This window comes from Papilio machaon, chromosome 24 (genome assembly GCF_912999745.1).
Source record: "Papilio machaon chromosome 24, ilPapMach1.1, whole genome shotgun sequence".
NCBI classification, from domain to species: Eukaryota; Metazoa; Arthropoda; class Insecta; order Lepidoptera; family Papilionidae; genus Papilio; species Papilio machaon.
The window spans coordinates 4,014,859-4,033,459 of NC_060009.1; the positions used below are offsets into that span (position 1 = coordinate 4,014,859).

The 18,601-nt window shown below is 33.1% G+C and overlaps 1 protein-coding gene across 1 annotated transcript; it reads left to right on the forward strand.

The window, feature by feature from the left end:
* Window positions 1-360: 360 nt before the first annotated feature.
* Window positions 361-16,620, forward strand: LOC106719046 (rho-related BTB domain-containing protein 1). Its single transcript, XM_045684008.1, has 21 exons — window positions 361-624; window positions 6,792-6,974; window positions 7,139-7,242; window positions 7,683-7,766; window positions 7,862-7,975; window positions 8,400-8,607; window positions 8,921-9,013; window positions 9,418-9,573; window positions 10,259-10,344; window positions 11,055-11,181; window positions 11,510-11,647; window positions 12,287-12,310; window positions 13,276-13,389; window positions 13,602-13,772; window positions 14,014-14,201; window positions 14,329-14,389; window positions 14,675-14,808; window positions 15,078-15,199; window positions 15,480-15,511; window positions 15,596-15,675; window positions 16,459-16,620. Exons 2-20 carry the CDS (start codon window positions 6,795-6,797, stop codon window positions 15,656-15,658), a joined length of 2,199 nt encoding a protein of 732 aa, XP_045539964.1. The 5' UTR covers window positions 361-624; window positions 6,792-6,794; the 3' UTR covers window positions 15,659-15,675; window positions 16,459-16,620.
* The last annotated feature ends 1,981 nt before the right edge of the window (window positions 16,621-18,601 follow it).

The window sequence follows — 18,601 nt, forward strand, 5'->3', positions numbered from 1 at the left end:
TCTCATTAACATGTATTTACAACAAATGTTATTGCGTAGTATATTTTGCTAGGCGCTTTTAAATAATAAACTTTTTTGTTGTCTAATGGAATGAAATATGAATCTTTTACAGTTTGTAAAAAAACATCCTATCTTACAAATACAAAAACCTAACTTTTCGTTATATCGCCTTTGTTACAAAATTAGTGCTTCCATAAACATCAGCGGTAATAAGGATGTTGACAATTTTGTCATCAATTTAGCGGCACAACGCACTTATTAACTGCAATATATCACATAGTCTAAATCAAATCGAACTTAATACATTAGAACAAAAGTTCAATACATAAGTTCATTGACTCATCAGATATTATCAATAATGTAATTAAAATGTGCTCGCACCGTTTTGTAGAGGGTCTGCGCGAGGGATTCTTCATTCATAAAACATGCGCAGAACACTGCATTGCTACAAAATCAACTTCAGACTGTTTTAGCTCCGGTTAGAAACTACATATATATTTTTGCACGGCTTTTTCCCTGAGTAAATGTCGTTTATTTGTGTTAATATGTGAATATATTTAGTGAATATAAAGTGGAAATGTTCATATGATTAAAATTAGTTTATGAGGTAGCAGACAAACGCATGTAAGTAACGTTAAACTGTAATTTCTATTCGAAAGAACCTTATATACCGTGGAAATGTGCAATTGATTCCAAATCGAGTCTACACTAAAAATAAACTATTCAGAGTTTCTACTAAATTAATTTAAAAATAATTACATTGTATTATACCACAATTTCAATAAATTGGTGAATTTGATCTATTTAATTCTTTCATATTTTACTTATTTTTATTAGAACTTAATTATTTTCAGAGAATTCTTTGTTTATCTTTTATTGTTTAACCATATGTTTATTAATTATAAGGCAACATTATTTATTGTTGTCAAAATAACTTGACACTATTAGTTGTACTCTTTACATTTGTTATTAATTTGAATTTTTATTATTTCCATTACTACTAATATTTTGATAATTCTTGAGGGTGCTGATAAAAATAATTTTTGTTGTTTTTACATTTGCAAAATTATACTTTGTATCCTAAAAATCATTTACAATTAAAAAGGATGTCTCAAGGTACTAGTTCTTTTTATGTTTACTTCTTTTTAGGCATTAAAATTAGAATATTTAGGCTTTAGAAAATCCAAGCACAAGAAATAAGTATTGCATTTGAAATCTGAAATATTTAAACCTCTGTTTTATTTTTGTAACTATTTTGTAAAAATATTATTAATAATTAGTCACATATTGGTTCATAAAAGGTTTCCTTTACATAATTTATTTTATGAATTTATAAAACAAAACTTTTTGTTTTTGAAAATGAAAGACATGTTTTTGTACAAGTGTTTCAGAATCTATGAATTAAAACACATACTACTACTTATATCTCTAATAATGTGTTGCTGTGATCAAAATTTCCATTTAAAACATTATTTTCTCTGTTTCGTCAAAGGGATGGCAAAATGTTTTATACACAGATTTTGTTCTCAAAAACCCATAGTTATTAAGTTTAAATGTTTGAACCAATGGCTATTTTAAGCAAGAGACTGTAACAATGTTCATATGTTTTGGTAATGCAAACAGTTTACAATACAAAATGTCATTAAGCCACTACCTAATATTATAGATATCTAAGGGTATAAAGTCCAATTGTTTTCACCAAAGATCTACCTAATCCATAGCACAAAAGTGAAGACAGGGTAAAGTCCTCCGGATGCATTTTTGTGGCAAATTTCCCTAGTGTTGTCATTAACATTACAAAATTGACCTATAAGGAAAGTTTATTTTTAATTTTGTTGATTTTTTAAAGTTTAAAACTATATTATTAGTCCTGACAATTTTAAAACTAATTACAATATAGTGTTTGTTAAAAATGTGTTGGTGTTTAAATCAACAACCATCTCAGTAACCTTAACCATTAGGCTATTAAAGCCCCTATAGCCTAATGGTTTGTAAACTTATGTCCCTGTAACTTTTTATTGAAAAAGTTGCAAATAACCAATTCAATTACTTTAAGTGGTTACTCACACAAACAATAGCAAGAGTGATTAATGTATTGCTAGCCTTTATTTGTATGAGGCATTTACATAATAACGTTATGTCTATAAGACAAACATAGATATCTGACCCGGTGGACCTAAGTTTTACAGTGGTAGATCCGGCACCAACAATTTTTGTTGGTTGCACATATGGGTTGGGTCGACTGGTGAAATACCATGACCACACAGAAGACAGGCGTCAAGTGGAAGCAATTCCGCGTTTCGTCTTATGAGTGTGGTTCCGGAGGCCTAATTTTAGTTCATGTGTACTATCCACCTTTTTCTTATAAAGTATGGGTAGGGGAAGTGGATTTGAGGGAGGAAGGGAAGCATATTAAGAGGTATATCCTCTTTCTGTGCATCCCCTCCTCTGTCGATTAAAGGTAGGTAACGCATCTGCAATTGCGGATTTCTATGGTCGCCTCACTATTTATGTGGATTGATGTGACCGCTGGCTCATTTGCCACCTTATGATATTAAAAAAAGGAAAACTTAATAATCATCGTTCACTAGAGTCGAGATCGAGTATACAGGAAGGTCTGTTTACTCGATGCATGTTTATATTGTCATAGTAGGATAGGAATTATTAATGACGGCGCGGCGTACACTTTTATTACGACATTGTGTGACAAACCAATTATAGAACCTTTTCTATGTGTTCTTGTGCATTTATAATCCTTACTAGTTGTCGCCTGCGACTCCGTTCTCGTTGAATAAAAAAAAATAGTAGCCAAGTGTTCTTTCAGGCTATACCAAATTTCAGTGAGATATATGCAGTTCTGGAGATACACTCTCACATACATCCATCTATTCATACATCCAAACATTCGCATATATAATATTAGTAAGATAAAAAGAGTTTGAATAGCCACACTTCACTTCCAAGAATTAATCTTTTTATAAATGACTTTTATTAATTTCGAATAATATTAATTTACTCAATTGTTTTTAATTTTTTTTTTGACATTTACATTCCGATTTGTATTTTGATGTTATCTTTTTTACATAATTCTAATTTTGGCGGCAAATGCCTTCTAATAATAATATTGGTTTTTTATTTCAATTTAAAACACAAAACAGCGCCATCTAATTAATAAATAATGAAAATTAAAGTTGTTTAACTTTTTTTAATAAAATGCGAGTCTTAATCAATTATTTTACGTTTCCTCGTTAAATAATCCATTTAATTTAAGTAAAACAGCAATGAAACTTGTTTATCCAATGGATACAAGTGATAATGTTAACAAAGGTCTAAAAATAACTGTTTGCATCTGAATAGGACATCTGTCATCGTTCTTTGTGGTCGTGTTATTGAATTACATCTCGCGTATCTTTGTTATAAATTGTATGGAATCACTGCTCACTTTAGCAGATGATGAGAGACAATGTTGGTGAAGAGTTTTGAAATTGGCATAATGTAGATGACATTTGTTTTATACAATATAAGATAAAAAAAAAATCAAAATTCGACGTCGCGAAGTTGAATAGCTGTTCCCCTTCCCCCTCTAGGAAATCGAAAAAAATAAAAATAGATGCTTACGATGATACTTAACTCATAAACTATTTATCAATAAAAATTTGAAACATCCTGATATACATTCCCTTTGGAATAAAAAAAAAATTAAGTACTAGACAGATCTATTATAGCCTAGCCTAGATGATAGGCTGGTGACGCCCTTGATATTGTTCCTTTCATTTTGTTTAAAAAAGCGAATTAACGATATATTTTGGACGGTTGTTTCGGTAATGAAGATTCGGTTTAGTCAGAGAGGTGTGTATGAATCTTTGAATCTATATCCAGGATTTATGGAAATCCGTTATTTGTATCTATGAGTATCTTTGACTTTGGTACTTTATTAGGTACTAAAGTGGATTATAGGTAACCTACAAGGTTATGAAAATATAATGCCAAAGCGACGACATAGTCTCGGTAGTTAAATTAGAGTGTGTTCGGCAATAAACGGTTTAACAAGAAACTTAAGGAGAACTAGGACGCATTATTATTTATTTTACATAAAACAACACGCGATTTTAGAAAGTAAAAGAAAGAATTTAAAATATTTTACATTTTACTAAAAGGTATATTTTTTTGTTTATAATTGTTTTGTCACGATTAAGTGCGAAATATGTTTTATATATGAGCCCGTCAACTAGAAGGAATTTTTTTGAATACTACAAACTACAGGATGTTAATTTTTAACATGTTCATGGAACATTGCATGTTCTATTATTTTTTTCATTGGTGAGCATTGGCTACTAACATCGCAAATGTATGGTTCAGTGTGTGACCGCAATTTTCATAATATATTTGCCGAGCGATGACTTAGTAGTAATTGTTTCCATAAACTATGAAGAAATATAGAGTAAACTATAACAAAGTAAATGTGCAATAATATTTTCTTAGTAAATAAACTGTGTCACCAACGTGGGCGTAGACCTGACGTAATGTCTTGATTTATATAAATTTTTCTTCTCATACGAAACCTACAGTAAGAAAGTACTGTGTAATGATTTATAATATTTGATTTTTTTACGTTAAATAGAATGTGATGTTATAGAGAGTGTATTTTTGCACAGACAACTAGCTTATTCCGGCAACTTCGTTATTGAGAATTAAAAAAAAAAACTTAACTGCTAGCCTTCCAGACTATGTTCTATATCTATGCTAAATTTAATCGAGATTCCTTTTAATTTTCTATTTTTTTTCTTTCATAAGAACTATTGCTGACAAAAAAAAATAGCGCCATCAGTTCAGCCGTTGACGCGTGATACTGTTGAAAAGTGAAATAGGGTGTTATTATTATATTTATAGATAAGGTACTCGTGAGATTATAAAGAGATTTTACACTGTATTTTTAACTTGAAAATGTAAATGTCTTCCTTTATATCGTAGTTAAAACATCCATATTAATTAAAGTGAGTGCTTTAGAAAAGGTATTGTAAAATTTACACTTTGTACTTAGAAACGAGCTAAATAAACATAGAGTATAAAAGCTTCGTCGCATTATGAATTCAAGGGTATTTGCTCAACTCACATTTGTTACATTAAAAATTAATACAAACCACTTTACTCTCTGAATTTTCTATGCGATCTGTTTTGCATGTTTTCTAGACTCACCGTGGGTTTCTGAGATCATTATCTCAGTTTAAAACATATTGTCATCTGATTTGTCAAAGATAATGACAGGAATGACGATATGTTTTATACAAAGATTTTGGTCTTGAAAACCAACGGTTAACAGTCTACTAAATCTAGCAATCATTATAAATATTTTCCAATCTATCTGCACACGATGTATTTGCTTTAATTATAACAAAAAAAAAAAACAATTTATAAAATGTTTCTGTCGATATCTCAAAAACGCCTGGACCGATTTTGACGGGAGTTTTTATGCAGAATTAGGTTATGTATGCGGAAGTAATTTTTTTTTGTTTTTTAATTTCACGCTGACGGAGTGTGAGCAGCAGCCAGTGAATAAATAAATCACTGATCATGAAATATTCATGTAATCTCCATAATTTTATGGATGCTAGGAGCATATCAAAATATTTAATGCTGAAATAGGTTAAAATACCTATAAAGTTCGTTTACCTCTAATAATAAAGTTAACTTTGGTGTAGCGTTTAGAAATTAACTACATAGTAATGGAAAAATAAAAATAATCTGACAGTAAACTAGTTTCGTTATTCCATAGAAATGCGTGTTTAAAATGTTTTTGCGTTAAAATTATTTGCGTGATTGGGTTGGGCTGAAAGGCCTAGGCGTGTTAGTTGTTTATAAAAAAGTAAATGACGCATTTTCTTTTAAATACTGCTTTTACTTTTAACTCGTCGTAGTTCATTTGTTTATTAAAATCTGGTTTTCATTTCTCTAAAATTAAACGTGACCGTTAAATTCCACTGCCGAAATACAAGTTATTAATACACTACTATTAGGAGTACTAATAGGAATAGTAGTATTTTTCTTTGAAAAAAGAAACAGGCTATATTTTTAGAAAAGTTTAAAAATATATATTGAAAGGCTTGGACTATAAAAATATTCAAGGAATATTTATTTACCAAACAAAAGTTTTTTTTAGAGGACGTTGTAGGTTTATCCACTAAAGTTATGAGATACTATAGCGTAGGACGATATTAGAACCCGTAATGTATGTGTGGATTTATGGCCGTATAAAATACAATAGAAGTAGGTAAGTAAGGAATATGTTTGCGACGTATAAGTAATGTTTTCAATCTTACTAATATTATAAATGCGAATGTTTAGATGGATGGATGTTTGTTTGAAAGTAAAAAGTATCTCCGGAACGGGTCAACGGATCTTGATGTAATTTGGCACAGGTGACATAGGCTACTTATTACGTTTTTAAACAGCGCGAACGGAGTCGCGGGCGACAGCTGATACGCAAACAACATGAATCAGCAAGACATGCTAGTGCCTTTATCTATGAAGGCTTTGAACAAATTATCGTAACATAAATCAAGACTTTAATTTATCTTTGTGTTATTTAAAATGCCGCTCATGTTTTTGTCTTGTTATAAAGGCTTTACTAAAAAAAATAAGCCATTACTTCAAGCAATAAACCGCAATACGGTTGAAGATTAGATTTTTTTATTGTTTTGGGTACGCGTCAAAATGAGGTTTAAGTTCGCGACCTGACAGTTATCTATTCCTTTCTATCGCAACATGTCATCATTTCTACCTCTTTCTAACAGATCATGGACAACGAGCAGCCTCACCAGGAATTGGTGAAATGCGTGGTGGTCGGCGATACGGCTGTGGGCAAGACGCGGCTGATCTGCGCCCGCGCATGCAACAAACACGTGTCTCTGTCGCAGCTCATGACCACGCACGTCCCCACTGTGTGGGCCATAGATCAATATAGGATTTACAAAGATGTGAGTATGTAGTTGATTATGAGCGAAGTATTATATTGCAAACAATCCATTTCTATAATTGCCATAAATATAGCAGGCTCGTAGTAATTTGTCTTATACAAGGATTTTATGCAGAAATCGACGGTTTCTTAAACAGTTTGTCATAAACTTGTGTTTCCAAACAGGTCCTTGAACGATCTTGGGAAGTGGTTGATGGTGTGAACGTGTCACTAAGGTTGTGGGACACTTTTGGTGATCATGAAAAGGACAGAAGATTTGCTTATGGAAGGTAAAATAATCTAGAATAGGACGCCAATAGATGAAATTCTGCATAACGAATGTCTCTTATGTTTCAAAGAGATTTTTTTGTACAAGATACGGAACCGTACATAATTTTTTGTTGTTTTCAGTGAGTTAACATATATCGATGTGTTCCTTATGAACTCTAGATTACAATTATAACAATTTTAAGGATTCTAAGGCGTCAACATATTTAAAATTGAACAAAATATGAAATGTCAAATAAACTAAAAATCAAAGAGTCGTTCATTTTGACGCTTTATACAAATGTTTACTTTAATTAACCCTTTGAATGCTAAATTTAATTGATTTGGTGTCCATTTACGTCACTTGCGTACAATATCGTGAATCCTTATTTCAACATCTATCGAAAAGAAATGTCAGTCAATATAACTGTTAGATTCAAATTTTTTTTAACATTTATTTCAGATCGGATGTTGTTTTATTGTGTTTTTCTATTACCAATCCGATATCGTTAAGAAATTGTGGTGCCATGTGGTATCCCGAAATCAGGTAATTTAATTATCAACTTCAATTTAAGTTTATTACTAAATGCGATAATAGTGAACATTAACTGTAACAATATAATTATGTCATAAAATTTGTAGGCGATTCTGTCCAAACACTCCAGTGCTACTTGTCGGATGTAAGAATGACCTCCGCTATATGTACAGAGATGAGACATATTTGAACTACTGCAAAGATCGCAGTCCATTTATCAGGTAAGTTATTTTTATTATAGAATTAAATAGAGTATTTTTAAAATTTACATAAGTAAATCGTAATTTAAATTTTAACCCAGAAATACACTGTTGCTGCCTTATTTGTTCATGTAAAATGTATGGTTTCAAATTTTTACCTTACTATAGTAAACTCACTATACATCCCCACTGAGGGGCTCGGAGCCTACCCCAAGTTAGGGGTGACTAGGCCATAGTCAACCACGCTGACCAAGTGCGGGTTGACTTCACACATATTGACTCAGATATGTGCAGGTTGCATCAAGATGTTTTCCTTCACCGTAAGAACATATAGAACATATATAGAGTCAAGAACCCAAATGTAATTAGGACCCCCTAAATCATAATCTCAAAACCACACTTATTTTTTTTTCTTATAAATGAAAAGGAAGGTACATTTTTATAGGGCTCCAAGAAAAAGCGACTTGGTAATGCCAGATCAAGGGCGGGCGTTAGCGCACGAGTTCGGTATATACTACTATGAGACATCAGTGTTCACATACTACGGTGTTAACGAAGTGTTTGAGAATGCGATCCGCGCGGCCCTTATAGCTCGCAGGCAGCAGAGGTTTTGGATGACTAACTTGAAGCGAGTGCAGCGGCCGTTGTTGCAGGTAATAGCATAGGCTTTCTTAAACATTTAGACCCAAAGCCGTCTTAATCCTTGCGTGCAGAAGGCAACCTAACTTTAGGGGGTGCCAACCAAAAGGCGTAGCAATCATTTTAGGGGGCGGCTGATTTTCGCATCCGACCACCTAATATTTTTAAGACGGTCTTGACTGTCTCTACTAATGAAGGAGAACTCTTAGTGCAATTTGACAATTACACCAGAATTTAGGGGGTCACAAAAGTACATTTACTCCATTGAAGTAAACGTTGTTAAAAAGTATTTTTATATTTTTCTTGCTTTCTGTCTCCTTGTCGTAGGCCCCTTTCAGACCCCCGAGACCTATGGAACCAGAAGTGGTGACAGTGAACAGCGTTTATTTAGAAAATATGACGACATTACTACGTCAACAGGTAAAATTGTTCCTCTATTAAAATTAATTTAAAAATTTCATTCCAGCATACCAGTACAGACCTCGTGTGTACTTAATTTTTTTTATGCAATTGACGCTATTTTTATAGCGACAGATATGCTTTTAAAGGCTCGTGGTCGCTTTTTTAAGTGTTATCTTGTTTATTTGAACTTTAGCAGTCCAATTCAAACCAAGATTCCTCTATATCTATACCAATGATTTCTATAGTGGTCGAGGTTTACCTCCTGGTGCCCACCGACGACTCAGGGGGAAGGATATATAACGAGAAATAAATTTTAATGTTCACAATTTGAAGTCAGTTTAATTCTGAAAGTGGTCTACAAGAAAAGACTGGGAATCTCTAATTACAAGCCTCTGCCAATTTGGAGTTATTTTTCTTTTCAGTATTTCTCTGATATGGTGATAATCTGTGGTGCGAAAGGTTTCCCAGTGCACAGGTTCATGTTGGCGGCGGCGTGTGAGGCTTTCCATCGTCTGCTTACTACAGATTGTGTCAGTTTGTCAGCCGAGCTGGCTCGTAGCTCCAGCGAGAGTAGTATGGTGAGTGTACAAATTATATAATATTAAACAAGCTTATTATCACTTTAGACCAGTTAGTCTTGATCAGCACTTTAAAAAACTCTCGCTAAACAGTTGGATTACATGCCTGATACCAAAAGTCTGTTTCTGCAACTCTTTTTTTTCTTGAGAGGGAATGCTTTATTCATACTCTGTGCCTCGGGGCAAGCACGATAGTTATTTGAGATTCTCTCCACGAATGAGAGCATACCCTCTGTACCCTCAAGGCCATTAAGTGGGGCGCCATGAGATCATGTTAATTTGCAACCGCAACCTCCCACCGACCGCCTCGGGAAGGGGCCCTCGCTGCGCCCCTAAAGGGAACGCTGCATCCTTAGGCGCACCTCAGTCTCTCTCTGCAGCCCTAAGCACTGGTTACTTGAGACATAAGATAACAAAACTTAGAAGTTAGTTGCTAGGATGTTCAAACTATATCTGTCTGAACCAATGATTTCCAAAGTGCCATATAAGGACCCCCACAGAAGACATGGTACACGTTGGAGAGAAATAAAGTTAAATTAGGTTAGGAATATTATGGAGGAAAATTACCAGAAAGGCGTTCGTTGAAACTAGTCAAATTCTTTATAAAGTTTTTTGAAATAAAAAGTTCTGGAATCTCTGAAATAAATGAAAAAAAAAAAACAACAATATTTGACTTTATTTATAGGTTAGCAGTATGGGTGAAGCGACAACAGGTGATTTTAATGAAGACACCGAATATTTGATTAGACAGGACCAAGCGAAGCAGATGAGGTAAGTCTTGTACATAAACAAAGATAGATAATATAAAAATTGACTATTTATGTATCATAACTGATATGTATAGTTAAAAATGGCGAAATTGACGATTGGAAGAGTACATATGCTACTATTTTTTAAACGGACGAAATTTATCTTATTTATGTTGTAAATGCGAAAGTTTAATTGGATGGATGTTTGTTCGAAGGTATCTTCGGAACGGCTCAACAGTTCTTGATGAAATTAGCCATAAATGTAAAACATAGTCTGGAAGAACACAGGCTACTAAGTTTTTTTAATAGATTTCGCGAGGACGGAGTCGTGAGCGACAACTAGTGTACTTATAACGTTATCTCGAGTTATATTGATATAATTTCTAACCATAAATACTTTTAGAGATTATTAGTTAAAATTTTTGGCGCGCTTTTGTAACCCGAAACCAAGTGTCAGATAGCTGTAGTGAGGGGACGTAAGCGTTGATATTTTTGTAGGTCTAGTGTTGCGCCGAACCATCGGCATAGTGTTGTTTTTCTCTCTAACAATACTTATTAGTAAAAATTAAGATATTTTCTGTTAACATTATTAAAAGTAGCTTATTATATTGAGGTTACATATTTCAACCTTTCTTATGAAAAGAGTTACATCTTTAAAGGGATCCCAGAAGTAACTCTTTACGTAGTATGGGTCTACATTTTATATTTTGGAATTTAATTATATTTTTGTAGAGTATGGGATCAGATAAAGCGACGCTCCTCCTGTCAGATCTTACCACTCAGTGACAGTTGCAAGAAGCCACCCGATCTATACAGAGAAGTGAACCATCCCGCAATTAACTCTATTAGAGTTGTTAAGGTGATAAGTCTTTAAGATATTATCTGGTCCTTAAATTCCTGAAAAATAGTGTTAAGGATTCTGGTGCACGCCTAAGAGATCCCAGAACCCACTTCTATTGTAGTCAAGGTTGAACACCGAAGGATTTTTTCCAACCCCCCACATAACCCTGACTTCTCACAGAAGGCAGGGTATTATTTTAACATCCCACTCGAAACAAAAAAAAAAGTTGAAAGTATAAATTTGAATCCATCTCGAGGATTTAATATTTATTAGATACGAAGGAAGTTTTTTGTGCTAGTACCTAATATCGGATTTAATTTTATTATTGACCAGTTAACCCTTTCAGTGCGACAAAATACAACACGCGACCTCACAAACTCAAACTATAGTAACAATGAGCAAGTTAATATCACAAAATGTGATGCAAGAAATTATTAACTTTATTTACACGGGGACTTTGGACAGTAGTGCATTTAAACAACAGGTAAATTTTTAACACATTGAATGATACTGATATTTGAATAACTGACTGTGGGTTACGACTGACGTGACCCTTGCTGTCTCTGTTTTTTCAAAGATAAAGTAAAATAATATGTTATTTGTGTACAAGAGTAACGACAGTCGAAACCAACAATGCATATTGTAGTAGCATTTAAAGTGTTAACTTAATAAAAGCTTTCAGCACATTTTTTAAGACTGATAATAATATGCATACATTTTCCGTGTGTTTCAATTTTATGAAATACCACTACAGAAATACTGTCATCCCTTTCATACTTATTGAGATAGACTGAGATGACAGTATTTTTGAATTCAACAATGACTTCTTTGATTAATTTTATAAATTAAAATGTAAAATGCTTAAAGAAGTTTAATAATTAATAAATTAATAATTTACTTACTCGTATATCTTAGCTTTATATATGTTTTAAAAATAAGTTTGCGTAAAATTTCCAATTTATCTTTATAAAATTTAAATCTTTCTATTATATCTTCTAATATTTTTTTTACTTACAATTGTCTTTAATATTTCTCAAACTATTTATTATTTTACTTATTGTTATTAAAAAAAATGAAAATAATAATTATATAATAATAAATAATTAAAAATTATGTCCTGCAGTCCGCTGCGATTGGATTACTACTGGTAATTTTTATTATAATAAATTAATACATAAAAATCATAATTATTACTTTACCTCATTATTAATAATATTCTTCATTATTTATTGAATATTATTATTATTTTTAAAAATTATTCCTGTTCATCTGTAGATGTTTTCTTTTGGCATAATCACGTTTAAGCATTTTATTGACTTTATTTTGGACTATTATTATTTTATTTGGCATTCACAGATATTTTGGTATATCATTTAATATGCTCTTTTTAATGTTTTTCAATGTGAGTGTAAAATATATTCTACATATTACACGGTTATTTTTTAATAATATGAAAAAAAACAGGTAATATAGAATACATATAAGATTTTAAATATGCAGTCATTATTTTTTTTATTAAATTGTGAGTAAGTTGAAAACAAAATAAGAATTAAAAAAAACCTTTTAAAAACGTGGACACAATATTTTTTGGTAAACAAAATGTTACGAGTCATTTTGTCAATGCAAATGTCTAGGCGGGTTGAAGTGAAAGAGCGGGAAAAAGGTAAATGTAATTGGGGCTTTTTATGAATAGAATGTGTGGAAAATATTACAACCGCTGTCTTTGTAAAAAATAACCGTGTATATGTATTTAGTTTATAATTTGAGGGAGTTTGTTCTGTCTTTCACTAACAGCATATTCATTGTCTTTGAAAAAAAAAAAAACAGAAATAACTGTAATATGTTCAAAACAGTCCGTCATACATTTTGACATTAACCGGGTGGCGCTAGTGCGCTTTCTTATGCCCATCGGGTACTGACCTTTATAAATGGACTGGGTATAAGACGTAGTATTTGTGCCTATTTGATTATTATCTGAACAAACAAAAGCTGTCATTTCCAAGTAATCGCCTATCCATTTATAAAGACCAGTGCCATCGAGTCAGATATCCTTGTCGGTCTATAAAATTGTTAGCAATAATATTGTGAATAACTTGGTTATGATGATTACAGGAGATTCGTCAAGCGGCAGAACTCCTCGGCTTCCATGAGCTGAGCAAACTAAGCCAGTTTATACTGGACCAGCATCTTCTATTTGATAAAGGATTTATGCTGCAATTTCATACGGTAAGTACTTCGTTAAAGGTTTAAAGAATTCCATACAGTGTACACAACAAATAAAAATTGAATAATTTCCGTGGATTACACACTATAAGTGTGTAAAAGATTAATATCGTTTGCTGGATTATTTAACAGTAGTTAAATGTAGGATAGTAATCCTACCTTATTTAAAATAAAATATTAACAGATTTATTCATATATTTTTGATATATTTACAGTCATTTCCGCAAAGATTGCGTGAAATGTGCGTAGAACGTAACCTGTTCGCTGACGTCACTTTTGACTTGGACGACGGGATACATTTGGCGCACCGCGCGGCACTCATGGCCCGATGTGATCCAATGAAGGCTATGTTCCAAGGACATTTCAGGGAGAGTACATCCAGAGTGGTGAGTTTCTCCAAGGGATGAGAAAGAGAAGGGATCTTTCCTATTCCCACTTTTAACGGCATGGCATAGAACGTGTTATATACTTCGCCAATTCCTCTTTCTGCGTATAATTCTTTTGAAATATCTTGGCGGTCCAAGATCATCGGCGTGCTCCACAATGGCCTCCCTTATGTTGTAATCTTTCCCTGAGTGAAAAAAAAACACATTCAGTCTGTTTAATTACTATGTCTTGTATTAACAGATCTCATTCCCCGGCGTTAAAATGTACGCGTTCCAAATCCTCCTCTGCTACATATACTCTGACAAGATACCGTCAGTGGAGCCGACTCGGTGCCTCGAACTATTGGAACTGGCTAATCGTCTCTGTATGAACCGCCTCGTTAACCTCATAGAAGCCAGGGTCATTGAGCATCTGCAGCATCAAGACAGGTAATAGATTGGCTACTTTCAGTTCATGATTAGTGAGCTTTAACCATATTTGGTGGTAAACTTGACTATTCTGAGGTTAGATTTGAGAATAAATCAATTTTAAAACTGTGACTTACAATTTTTACAGGGTCTGCGGCGAAGAGGATCAAGTAGTGGAGATATGCTTGTCCTTGTTGGAGCCTGTTAAGGTAAATGCAACCTTTTTTACTTTGAAATAATTACACAATAAAAGTTATATTACACATTCAAAGTACATTACACATTCAAGGCAAAATTACACACTGATTAACATTATACATTCAATTAAATTGTTTAAACTTTGGTGAGACATAATAATAAATTAATTAAGAACACCTTACCTAAGGTATGATTGTCTGGTGACGTCACCGACTAGTTTCGGACCTATCGGAGGTCCATCTTCAGGGTGTTTTACACATTTAGAGTGATATTACACATTACACACTCGGTTACAGTTGCACAATGCGCACAGTCTGGCTGAGTGGTGTACATGGAGGCTGTGCGGTGCGTACGACCGCGTGTGTCGCGCGCGACATCTCAGTCAGTCCTCGAGGGAATATTTAGCAGATAACCGCTGGCCACCTGTCTGGTATTTATTATAATTATTTGTCTAATTCATTATTATGTGATTAGAATATTTTAATACAGGCTCTGATATTTTTATAACTTTTTTTTTATATTGAAAAAGCTAGCGCTTGATCACGATCCCTCCCGATGAAGTGATGATGTGGTCTAAACATGGTACACGCTAGCTTTGTAAATGCCTTTTCACTCTATTCTTGAAGGCTTCCATATTGACAAGTCTTGTCTTTTGTTCACTTAAACATTATGTTGCCATATATTTTACTATAATTCCAGGTATGTGAAGGAATATGACTACTATCAGAAATGTCTGAACGAGCAGTCCAAAGAACAGAAAGAAATCAGACCAACAACATCGCTTCAAGCGAATCAGCAGACTGGTTGCCTTTGTTTTACCAGTAAGTTATAAAAATTTAAAGATTTTTTATATAACCGTGGGCTTTCACTGTCGAAACATCAGTTTTTCAGTTTGTTTTGAAGAATTCAAGACAGATGGATAGTTTTCTTCGATAACCATAGATAGCATTAAAACGAGTTAAAAATGTGTTTTGGTATAGGGCAAAATAGTGTTTTGGAATATCACATTAGAAATAATCCATAAAGCAAAAAATATAACAAAAAAAATTTTAATCGTGAGGTATTAAGTTTTTCGTTGCAATATTGAACTATTGCGTGTAGGTAAAGTACGTCGTGAAAGCGCGGAGGCGGGCGCGAGCGCGGAGGCGGGCGGAGGTGCGGGTGCGGAGGCGGGCGGAGGTGCGAGTGCGGAGGCGGGCGGAGGTGCGAGTGCGGAGGTGCTGCCGGACGCGAGCACGGCGCTGTGCCGCAGCGAGCCGCAACCCAACCCGCCGCTCTGACGTACGCCTTTCTGGAGGTAATGTGACCGAGAAAAACCCATTTTAGTGACGGTTGATGACCACAGGTTGAAACCTTATCCGGGCCAGTGAGAGGCGCTGTTATCGCAGCTAGATTTGTCAAATGCGTCAAAATGGCGAAAATCAAATAGGCACAAAATAAAACGTCTTATAGCCTGTCTAATAGAGGTCGGTGATTTTAGTCTTATTTATGCCCACCGGGTTGGATAAGTTTGTTGGTTTAGTATAACTGTTATAGTTACAGTTCAGTGTGTCTAGCACGAATATTAGTGACAAGCGTCATAGTATTGTTATCGACACATTTTGTATTAAAATATGTGCAGCGGGCGTTAAGAATACCAAAAATCTGATACTAATATAATAAATGCGAGTGTTTGGATGGATGGATGGATCGATGGACGGATGATTGAAGGTATCTCCAAAAGGGCTCAACGGATCTTGATGAAATTTGGCATAGATGTAGGTAAAGTCTGGAAGGACGAACACTTAGGGTACTTATTGTTTTTTTTTCTTATTCCAAGCGGACGGAGTCGCGGGCGACAGCTAGTTTTACATAAATGACGTTGAAGATACAGAGACGCCTGTCGCATATTTTCTTGCTAGGCCCATAGTATTGTTCTGTTGTAATATAAGTTCGAAGTGAAGTGAAATGAGATTATCTGGCAGAAGTTTCAAAGGTTTTGTGCCTACAAAAAAAGTAAACACCGTTTTAAGGATAGTCAATCAGTAATATATCTGCTTCTTTCTATCTCAAGTGTTGTACCATTTAAATAATGTTATAGGTCTCTCCGTTTCGCGGTTCTCGTGCCGGTGTCGATGTGCTTCATGAGTACGATACTGACCATTCTGTTGCTGTTCCACGTCTACACATAACTCTCTAACACATCACATAGTGACACTCACATAGATCGCACTTGATTTATATATGAAATTGTGACAGTGTTTCTCAACCTTTTTTTTCAAAAAAAAAAATTGCTACTTAAAATTTAATCGAAAGACATCTTCAATGTTAGTCAGTCGAATAATTATTTATAATAACGATATTCTGCTTGCGATAAAACTTTCATAAACAGTAAACCAATATTGTATTATTTTTTTCTTTTAGGTTTTTATTGAAGTTGTTTTATCCTTTGGAAAAAAAGAATGGGTTTTTTTTCATAGTCATGTTATTCTATTTTTGTTTTGAATAAATTCCTTTTAAAACCAAGTTGATGTTGCAAGATGTTTTTTTTTCAAAAAAAAAAAGGTTGACAACCACTGGTATACACGACTGCTAAACTTTTTTAAGTCTAAGCTTTCAGAGACTGTTTCTTGTTACGACTAAAATTGACGCGTATCATTGTATTATAAATCTCGTGTGTTCGGTTCACTAAATTGTGACAGCTGTTAATGTCTTTGACACCTGTCAATGTCAAATTCGCAATATAATTGACACTTTTTAATGTTACCAGGATACATAATTAAGCAGAATGAGTTGCAGTAATTTTCAAATTATCTTCCCTCCTTTAATTTGTAGTACAAAGAAAAAGGATGGAAATAATGTTTGGATATAGACATACAGTATTGGTCGGTCACCACTATTACTAACGATAAGGTAAACTAGTTTATATGATTAGTTTGTATTAGTAAGATATTGCTATTTAATTTAAATATTTAACACATTTGTTCAAATTATTTCAGTATGTTTCGAATTACCTTCTACATTATGCCTCAGTTCATAGTATGAATTTATATTGAAGTAATTTAAATGGTTCAAAAATTCAAGTGAAATTATAGTTCTTTTTTCTTTCGAAGCTTAAATTTGTCTTCACAATTATTAAATTATTATTTAATATAATTCGAAAACATTTAAAAGTATAAATTTGTGATATTTATTTCAAATATGCTTGTCATATTTTTATATGTCTCGTATTCATTTTAGAAGATAGTTCAGTATTTTATATGTTTAATGTAAGTCGCTAATTGATAAGTATTAGGTATTATTTTTTTACTAATGAAATTATTTACTCCACAATAAAAATACTTGTATAATTAGAATACAAATCACATTTAGATATCGCTTAAACGCAAATGCATAAGAAAAAAACATTCAAGGTTTTTTTTTACGAAAGTAAAAATGTATTAAGAAATGTTTCTTATTACTGACAAATATATCTGTGAGATTTTTAATCATTGGAATAAGTTAAAACTTTTTTTTCCATAAAATATCGACAAATTTTATTTTTGTAGGCTGTAGGCTTTAATATATTTTACATTTTAAACTTTAAAACTATAATTTATAAAGTTGCTCTAAGCAGAATTTGATTTATATCGTAGTATATTTAGGTTTTGTATTCGTAGTCTGTGATAGAATGTAAATCGTAACTGTGATGTGGTATAGCTTGGTGTGTTTTGATGTGTGTTGGCAACGCAATAAATATGACAATCTGTTGCACTCAGATTGCGTGACATTTGAATTTGGAACGATTCCGATGGTGTCAGCCAATCAGTGAGCTGTATTATCGACGGTAGCGACACCACACACTGCGTTATTAGCTCTGATTGGTTAGATAAAATAGGGTTGCTAACATTAAAATTAAAAATTCCATAGATTTATAATTACGCTTTGGGGTCATTTTATTTGATGATGTGAATAAAGTTTTGACTCATTAAAAATAGTAATATTATTTTTTGAATATTAAAACAAACGTTTGAATTATTCCTTAGACGTTTGTTATTTTTAAATGTCATCAATCGAGTTCACTGTACCAGTATTATTTACAATCCTAAGATTTTTATTGTAATCCGTTTAATGGATTTAAAACATTATTAATCACCTATATTTACGTTATATGGTTGAACCAAAATGTTATATACAGTATGATTTATTTCTCGCAAAACTTGAAACTACTGTTGCCTATGACTTTTGTGCAATTTTTTTGACGA

Bases quoted from the DNA above. Each gene is read 5' to 3' on its own strand.
- LOC106719046 (XM_045684008.1), top strand. From the start codon at position 6,795: ATGGACAACGAGCAGCCTCACCAGGAATTGGTGAAATGCGTGGTGGTC. The intron at 7,976-8,399 runs GTAAGTTATTTT...ACATTTTTATAG, and splicing joins GATCGCAGTCCATTTATCAG to GGCTCCAAGAAAAAGCGACT. The intron at 8,608-8,920 runs GTAATAGCATAG...TCCTTGTCGTAG, and splicing joins TGCAGCGGCCGTTGTTGCAG to GCCCCTTTCAGACCCCCGAG.